At 50.6% G+C, this 9,330-nt stretch overlaps 1 protein-coding gene across 6 annotated transcripts in view; it reads left to right on the top strand.

Annotated features, from left to right (window-relative positions):
• CDHR3 (cadherin related family member 3) overlaps window positions 1-2,391 on the top strand; it is a 57,251-nt gene extending 54,860 nt beyond the window's left edge. For 4 of the 6 annotated variants that reach the window (XM_046668848.1, XM_046668849.1, XM_046668851.1 and 1 more), the window contains exon 19: window positions 1,398-2,391. In XM_046668848.1, the coding sequence (XP_046524804.1) occupies window positions 1,398-1,702 (305 nt within the window). In that variant the 3' untranslated portion in view covers window positions 1,703-2,391. The remainder of the gene's footprint in view (window positions 1-1,397) is intronic. The other 2 variants (XM_046668853.1, XM_046668854.1) reach the window with 1 other exon arrangement.
• The last annotated feature ends 6,939 nt before the right edge of the window (window positions 2,392-9,330 follow it).

Consider the following 9,330-nt stretch of genomic DNA (forward strand, 5'->3'; position numbering starts at 1 on the left):
GGGCATCTTATCCAATTTCCTGCTCTTGATTCAGTCTGTCAATCCATTTGGTTATGTTGCCCCTCAGTGCTGGCCCTTGTAGGCACAAGGTCGTGGGTGAGGCCTCAGAGGGTTTCCACCTAAAGGCTTCCACTCAACGACCACACCTCTGTCTAGATTCCATCCTGAAATCATGAACCAATTCAGGGAATTGGTGGAATTCAAGAACCCACGTTTTTTTCCCTGCTCATTGGGACTCAACCTCCCCCCTCCTTTCTGAATGCTTCTAGTGCCATCCTATTGGTGGTGAGAGAGATGGAGGCATGGCGAGCTCGGCTTCTTTTTTTCGTAGATCAGGGCCAAGAAATTCTTCTTGGTCGGCAAGATGAACATAAGGCAAAGCTGGCCTCCAGGGCTCTCATCACCCCCACGAAATCAGCTCCAAATTTAGCTCCTTTACATGCATCCCTCCGCTTACAAAGGCTCAATTATAGACGTGAATAAAAGGAAGGAAACCAGAGTCAGGAGGCAAGCATGTTGGCTCCCTGCCACCCTCCCTTGCAGTCCTCCTCTGAAGGAGGATGGCTCCTCTCCAGGAGAGGCTGCTGCTGCCGGGATTAAATTTCCCTCTATTATTAGGGATTTGTTACCATAATGTGCCCACATTAGCATAAGTGCCGGTGGGATCCTCTGCCGAGAGGCCACTCATGCGGCATGGAAATGGCAGGAGCTGGGGGCTCATCTTGAAACTCGATCTTCTGGGGAAAAAGCCAGGGAGGACCCGGGCTGTTATCCTGCGTTTGTGTGTCTGAGAGAAGAAAAAGGAAGAAATGAGCCAACTGGACTAATGTGAAGGAGCACGTCCATTAGCATCCGCCAGCTCCGCACGATAAAAATGGTTTCCTTGCATCATCTCAACTGGGGCCAGATTTGAGTGTCTGTGTCTACAAATCTCTGCGAACCTAACATCAAGAAAAATCAGTCTTTTCGTCCTTCCTTGGTGAATTCCTTTTTATATCAGGGATTCAGGGGTCTTTTAAAGCAAACACATCAGAATGTAATGGGGACGCTATCAGAAATTGAACCTAGTTGATCCGAGGCTCGCCTGGTGTTCAAGATTTATGTGGCCTTCTAATCTTGCCTCTGAGATGGCCTTGAGACTCTCCTAAATCTTTCCCTCCAGGGAGGTACGATAATTGCCACCTGTGTGCTGGAGCCCTGGAGCTCTATGGCTCGTGGAAAGGGCAGGCCGGTGAAGATTTTGCTAGTCACAAGCCTGTTTTCTATCTCAATTATTCACACCTTCTAGCGAGCTTCATCTTGCCTCTGGGGTGAGAATGGAGTAGGGTGAAGATGGGGGATGAGAGAATCATTTGAATTCCTTCATTTACCTGGTCGTTGTATATTTTTCCCCCTAGTTACTGGGGCAATATATGAATTCAACTCAAAAACTGGAGCCAGAAGGTGGAAAGATCCTTTAACCCAACTGCCAAAACGGAAGGAGTCCAGCCGCCTGGGAGCTGCTTGGAGTGGAGCCACCTCTGGGAAAGAGACCGGGCCACTGAGGGGCACCAACAAGGAAGGAGATGGGCTGAGTGGCCAAGCGCAGGCTGAAGAGGCAGGCCTGGGTTCTAGAGACCAGGATGGCAAGCTGAGCACCCCCAAGAACAGAAACCCAGCCCCCATGAGCAGGGCTTTCCCCAAGCCACACCCAGAAAAGTAAACGGTGTCTGGTTGCCAGGCCCACAGCGCAGCACTGCGAGGGGCCTTGACTGTCCAGCCTCACCCTAAATTCTCTGAGGGAGGGGGAGTATGCCATAGTGGTGAAAATGTGGGCAGAAGGGACTCAGAGATTCGGGGCCCCAAATGGGGCGTCAAAAACAAACAGAAAGGGGTTTGACCCCATAGTTGCCTTTTTCTCTCAGTTCTCTGTGCTTCTGATCAGCTGACTGTTAACTTCTGGGTGCCCGATTGTAGTGTTTCAACTTCTCATTGACTGCTAGGAAGCTCCGTGCAGTTCACCCCAGGACTTCTTGACATAAATACTGAGGACTCCTCTCCCACCTGGTTTCTTCTTATTTTCCTGCCCTTATTTTAGTATCAACCAGATTCTGTCACTTATAAATACAGTTTGACACCAGGCACCTTTGTGAGTCACCCCAAGTCCTCTCCAAAAGAAGAGCAGTAAAAAAAAATCTGCGTAATTAATGAGTTGTTCATTTGGAAAGAAGAAAACACAATAGATACCTTTCATTCTTTTTTATTGAGGTATAACTGACATTCCACAAAGTGCACCGATCTAAGGAATTCGGCTTGATAATACATCATTGCCTCCCAGAGGCAACCACTAGTCTGATCTTTCTCATCACAGATTAGTTTTGCCTGTTTTGCATTTCAAATAAATGGCATCACACAGAATGTGCTCTTTCGTGTCTGGCCTCTTTTGCTCAGCGCCACGTCTGTGAGATCCATCTTGCTGTCCTGCAGATCAGTGTCCCGTTCTCTTCACCGTTGTGTCGTATCCCATCGTAGGAATACACCACAATTTATTTATCTGTTCTACACTTGGGTGGCTGCTTCAAGTTTTTTGCTATTATATGTTACGACACTATAAACTTCCTTGGCCGTGTCTCTTGGTAAGTGTAAACACTCGTTTCTTCTGAACATATGCCTAGGAATGGAATTGCTAGAGCCATTGCCGGAATCTGCTGAGAATTCCAAAGGTGACAGCTCCAATTTACACTTCCACCAGCAATGATTGACAGTTCCGATTGCTCTACATCCTTGGCAACACTTGGTATTGTCGGTCCTTTTAATTTTAGCCATCCTGGTTAAAATTTCTTTTGAAATGAAATCACTCTTTCTCAAAGCTAAAATGATAGCAACATTCCAACCTCCCAGCCCTGCTCCTGCCCTACCTCCTGTGATTGGAGGGGATCACAGGACTCAGAGCGGAGACGCAATGGGAATCTCTATCCAACCCTACAACTGGGACTTCCCCCTGTGGGTGTGAGCAATGAACTGAAAATACATGGTACCGTGACGGACTAGGAAATGGAACTTTCCAGTGTGTGCCTACTGGAGGCTAAGCAAGTCTCGCTTTAGCTCGATGTCCTGCCCCCCAGCTGCTGAGGTCCTAGTCCAATAACCACAGGGAAGGGTCTCCTAGAGCAGAAGCCCCTTCCCAGTTGGGGAGCCAGATGAGCACTCCCCAGGCCCACCATGGCCCGGGGAAGCCAGGCGGGATCCATCCCTAAATGCAGAACTTCAGAGAGGGCGGCTGCCCTTTACCGTGTGCCTGCCCGCCAGCGTGACTTCTCGAGAACAAGAAACACTTAAAAAAATGCCCTGTCCGGGCCCAGATGGGGTGTGATTTATTAATAAGGGTTGGTTGCCTGGGAACTCCCTTGAATAGGTTTAAATTTTGCAGGAGAAGGCAGAGCTGTTCATTTGTGGAGGTTAAAGTGGGTGAAGTGGCTGATTACCCGTTTAAGAAGCGGCAAGTCCGTGGATCCCTGAGCGAAATGCCTTTCTCAGAAGCTTTCAGGCCTCAATGCAAGTAAAATGAGGCTCAGGGAGGGCGGAAGGGGGCCTAGTAACTGTTTACGAGCCCATTAAGGATGATTAAAAGGAGGGCGCTGAGCAGCTGTTGGCTCTTCTTCAGTGACGAGAGGGCGAGAGGGAATTGTTCTTCTGGGCCAGAAGAAGAGATTCAAGTCAGGCACAGGGAGGGACTTCCCGAAGGCTGGCGTCTCTTTGGAGAGCTCAGTGTCTTCCCTGGGGATGAGCAGGAAGAGCTGCTTGTCTTCCAAGCCCCAAGAGGTGAGCCCTGAGGAACCCAAGATGTGGGGTCGGGGGTGGGACCAGGACGCTTCGGGCTGGGGAAACCCTGCCTCTTCTTTTGCATATTTGGTCAGTTGAGGTGGGGAATTCAGAAGTCTGAGGTCCACAGCGGAGGCCATTTCGTTTCTAACATCAACCAGGTTTGAAAAAAGACAGTTGTCTGAATAAAACAAAAGCCAGGGGGCCCTGTGGATCTTGTGAAAGTTTTCTCACATTGCCCTCCCAAGGCCTTAGACAGGTATGAATTCATTGCAGCCCATGTTGACCTGCCGATTCTGAGTCATGAGAAAATGGAGCGAAGTCACTCAGGGATTAGACCGCGGAGGGGTCCAGAGTGGCTGAGGGGTTTAAGCCGCATGGTGGACTCTGAAGTTCGAGCTTTCTGTGGCGCTCAGCAGGAAGCAGGGTCCGCATCTCATCGGCCTGTGTCAAGAGCATGTGTGGCTAGAAGCTGGGCAACGCACTTCCCCGCCTCAGAGCCCGCTTTCATGCCTGTAATTCTGTCTTTTGCTGTTTTATAGAATGTGTTTTGTGATGGCTGAGAAAATTAGGCAGCAAAACGAGTGAATAGTGAAAATGATCACCCACTGAAACTTGATGTTTCTCATTTCAAACTTAATGTGTGTGTTTATACCTCCCATTTATTCAATAATATTTGTGGAGCATCTACTGTGCACTAGGTACTGACTCAGCAAACACAGCAGCCCCAGACCCTGCCCTTGAGCAGCTTACGTTTTGAATCAGCCCGATGAGGAGCCAGCCCCAAAGGATCTCTTTCCAGTTCCATCCTGGCCCATTTGTCCCTTGGTTCCTTGAGTCTTCTAACTGAGAGAGAAATTCACCCAAACCTGGAATCTCCTTGCTGGAAGAACAGATCACTCAGAACCATTCGAGTGTTTTTTAAAAACATAATGGGGAGCCCTGATCAGCACATAGCTGAGATGCTCAAGTAGGGCTCCAGCCTTGGGTCATCAGGCCAGCAGCTGTCCACCCATCTCCGGATGGCAGCTCTGAGCCCAGGGTGACTTCTGTGTGTGGAAAATGAAGCATCCTGAGGTCAGTGAGACATCTGATCTGGAGCTCAGGGGAAAGGTCAAGCATACGATGGGGGGGCGGCTCAGATCACCAAGACCCTCCTGGGTGTCCCCTGTATTGGGGGTGGGATGCAGCTCCCGCTCTAAGGGAATCATCCAACTGAGAAGATCACCAGCTCATTGAGAAGACAAGCGGCCACCACACAGCTGCCTTATGGGAGCCAGACAAGGTCCGTAGGCAGTGAGTGCTGGAGAAGGTGGACGTGGGTCCAGCAGTCTCTGCCTGGAAAATGGAAGGTCTGGAACCTGAAGGCGTCTTAAAGGTAGAGATGAGTTCAAAGGGGGTTTAGAGAAGAGAAATTCTGAGCAAAGGCTAGAGTGCTCAGAATCCTGGTCTTCCACCCGTTTTTGGCACATGCCTGTCTGGTGTTACCTGGGAATAACCACAGCCCCACACAGTCTCCCGGGTACATAGCGAGACTCAACAAACATTGGTAGAATTGGCTTGAACTGGGCAAGCCTGTGGTTGGTTTTCTACCCAGCTCATGAGACAGAATCACAGCTTTTCTAACTCGATCTAGACAGGCACTGTGAGAATGAACAACAAAGAGGGCTGAGGGCTTTCCAGGTACCACAGTTCTGGGTTCTGGGCTTACAGCCGCAAACAGAACAATGTTCTTAGTGTTTATATCCCAGCGAGGCAGGAGAGACAGAATACACAAACGGACAATGGCCAGACCGTGGATAAAAACGGAGCTCTGACCCACACCTGCAGCCACCTGCCCAGGACGCCAGCCCCTCACCTACAGTGGACGGTCCTGCAGGCCCACCTCGCAGGAAGCTGGACCGCTAGCTCTTGCAACAAGCCAGCCAGCTAATAACAACTCCTGCAAGAATCTGCCCCAAAGGGCCAGGACTTGATTCATAGCTGATGGCTTCCCTGATTTTTATCCCCACTTCCAACTTAGGACCAACCAGAGAAAGCGAAATAGGCAGCCTGGGATGTCCCCTCCTCTGAGCCCACCCACAGCCTCCAACAGCCTCCGGCCGGGGCACTCCCAAAGCCTTCCCTTTCTCCCACTAGAGAGCTTGCCCTCTGCCCTGCCTGCCTTGGAGTGTCTGCTAACATTCCAGTGACAGTGGCTGACGCCCTTGCTGTAGTAAGCTAGGAATAAACAGCGATTTGCTTTTCTCGTGTGGCTCATCTTCACTTATTGCCACAGCAACAATAGACAAATGGATTATATTTCTAACCCTGTGTATGTGTATATGTATACCGTATGTGGATATGAATAGATCTCACGTAGATATATGATGTGTTAATAGCGGTAAATGCCATTGGGAACAGTGAACAGGGTCAGCATCCTGGAGGGTGGGGACGGCCACTTTGAATCGGGTGGACAAGGAAGGGTCCCTGGTAAGGTGGGAGTGAAGCAGTGGAAGTAGGGAAAGAGCCTTCGAGAAGAGGGTGCAAAGCTAGGGTGCCTTGAGGGACAGCAGGAGGAAGACAGCGGTGAACACGAGGACCGGAGGAGCTGGCTCCAGAGAGGTGTGTGTCTGTGGGGGGAGGCTGGGGCTGTGTGGTCTGCGGGGCGCGTGTGGTGAGGGGCTGGGGGTGGTATACACATCAGGGAGGGCCTTATGGGTTGTTGTAAGGACTTTGGCTTTTGCTCGGGGTGCGATGGGGAGCCCTTGCAGGGTTTGGGGGAGTGACATAATTTGTGTTTTAATAGCATCTCTCTGATTGCTGATTTGAGAATAGACTTCAGCAGGGGAGGGAACAGAGGTGGAAGCAGAGATTGGATTAATCCAGATATGAGGTGGCGGTGGCTTAGTCCAGGGTGGCAGAGGCGGAGGATGGCCGAAACCCTGCGGGACCTTTTTGAAGGAGCGTCCCAGATGTGAAAGAAATCCCTAGTTCTCTCAAGCCCTATTCCTGGATAAGATAATGACCCCCCCCCCCCCCGGGGCCCAAGGCAGGGTGTAGCCACTCCCTCCGTGGAAGCTACCAGACGCAGCTATTTCAGAGGTCACTGGGAAGTTCTTCCTGAATGCGCCTGCCTGCTGCCTCCTCTGTGAAATCCTTCGCTATCAGGGGGAGGGCGGTCATGCACGTCCATAAGCCTGATGGGGGAGTCAAGAGGCCCTCTCAGTGTTTCTGCCTCATTGAACTTCCTGTCAAGACTCCAGACAGGCCTGGCCGGTGTTTTCCAGGTCAGGGTCCTGTGCCCTGCTGAGGAAAGGCTGCAGGCACCTCCTTCAACCTGAGACTCGCTCTCAGCCTGAAAAAGTACAGTTCTGATTAAACGCCTTTCACCAGGACACCTGAGCTGTAGGGAAAATTGTTGCCTGTGACGCCCAAGAGAGTCTAAGATCTTAGGAAAGTCATCTGTTTAGAGGGAAAAAGGGAGATGAATGTGTCCTGGAAGACTGGGGCCTTATGATCAGATTTTTGCAGGCAGTCCCAACTAAAAATGGTATATCCTACCAGCCCCATGAGGACAGACCGTAATTATCGGTCGTGATTTTTGGTTTGGAAAACATGATTCTTATAAGTCTTAAAACCAAGGCAAAGCATGCTTTTGCCTTGCCTTCTTCCTGGGTGGTGCCCACGAGGGTGAGGCTGGCCAGGGCTTGGAGGCGAGCCTCCCGTTGCCCATGCACTGAGCCCCGTGGACTCAGAAGCCCTTTCATTTCTGCGGTTTTCAGAATCGCCCCCTGGCAGCTGGGGCCCCTTCAGAACCAGGAGCAGCTGTGGGAGGGAAGCTGGTTAGTCTGATTTACAGGCGAGGCTCACAGAAGCTCCACTCTCTTCGCTGCCCATCTCGTTTGTTCCTCCACAGGCGGAGCACACTCCAGCTGGCATGCCAAGCGGTTAGTTTTTTTTTTTGTAACAATTGTATTATTTGTATTCTAATTTAATTCACATACCATAAAATTCAGCGGTTTTTAGTATATTCACAGAGTTGCACAACCATCGCCACTAATTCTAAAACATTTTCATCATCTCCCACATAAACCCCATCCCCGTAAATAGTCATTCCTCATCCACAGGCCCTGACACCTTCTAATCTGCCCTCTGTCTCTATGGATTTGCCTATTCTGGACATTTCCATAAATAGAATCAGACAGTATTGGTCCTTTTGTGTCTTGGCTTTTTCACTTAGCATAATGTTTTCAAGATTCATCTACGTTCCAGCAGGTGTCAGTCCTTCATTCCTTTTTATGGCTGAATAACGTTCTATTGTATGGATATACCACATTCTGTTTATCCAGTCATCAGTCGATGGATATTTGGGTTGTTTCCACCTTTTGGCTATTACAAATAATACTGCAATGAACGTTCATGTACCAGTTCATACGCAGATCTATGTTCTAATTTCTCCTGGACTCTCCAGGAGTGGAATTGCTGGGTCATATGGTAATTCTATATTTATCTTTTTGAGAAACTGCCAGGCTGTTTTCCAAAGTGCCTGCGCCATTTTACGTTCTCACCAGCAATGCATGAGGGTTTCACCAACTTTTGAAACACCCGGAGGAGGCGCCCTCAGCCCAGGCTGCAGCGTGGGGCATTCGGCCCTTCCCAGAGCCCATTGCTCTGGCTGAGGAGTGCAGGCGTGGTCTGGAGTGCTGGTCCACCTCACTGAACTCCGCAGGGGCAGCTCCCTCTGCACCCGAGTGGTCTGCAGATAGGTCTCCACAAACCTCAGGATCGCAATTGTGCTGGGCACACTACCTTCACCATCTCAAACCCCCACAGTGCTCTTTTGAGGATGGTCCATTCCCTACATTTTACAGATGAGAAAGCGGAGGGTGGAGAGATCAGGGGGCTTGCCCATGGGTCACCGATCCAGGACAACAACCTAGGTGTGTCTCCTCCCAGCCTGTGCGGGAAGGACCTAGTGAGGACCTTGATTTGTGTTCTGGTGGGGAAAGGTGTCGGAAGGCTGAACCTCCAGTGGATGCTCTGACTGAATAACTCTCTTTGCTGAAAAGTCCCAGGCTTCTCATGCTGCAGCATCCCCAGCCTCTGGACGAGCCGAGACCCTCTGAGAGGGTCCTCTCCTGCATGGCTTGCAGTAGGATCTCAAATAGCCACTGGCTGCCCTCGTCTGGCCAATTCAGCCCAGCGCATGTGTCTTCGGGCTGTGTGAAAGGCAGTCTATTCTTTTCTCTGTTCTCTGCACATTCCTTACCTGCCTGCCACTCAAGAAAAGCTGTCTCATCTTGGCTATGCGTATTCAAGTACCTTCCAAGATGTTAAATCAAGACCTGGGCCTCTAGGAACAGCCCCATCTTCCCAGAGGCGGCCGGCGCTGCAGTTACTACTGTGGGCCGCCAGGGGCTCTCTTCGCCATTTAGCTCCCATGGAGTGGTCCAGAAACGCCTCTGGACAAGGCTGGCTCTTCCGTCTTCCCACCTCTCCCTAAGCTTTCCAGGGTATGTGGCCTCAGGGCCTGCAGAGAGCAGCTGC

This window comes from Equus quagga, chromosome 8 (assembly GCF_021613505.1).
Source record: "Equus quagga isolate Etosha38 chromosome 8, UCLA_HA_Equagga_1.0, whole genome shotgun sequence".
NCBI lineage: Eukaryota > Metazoa > Chordata > Mammalia > Perissodactyla > Equidae > Equus > Equus quagga.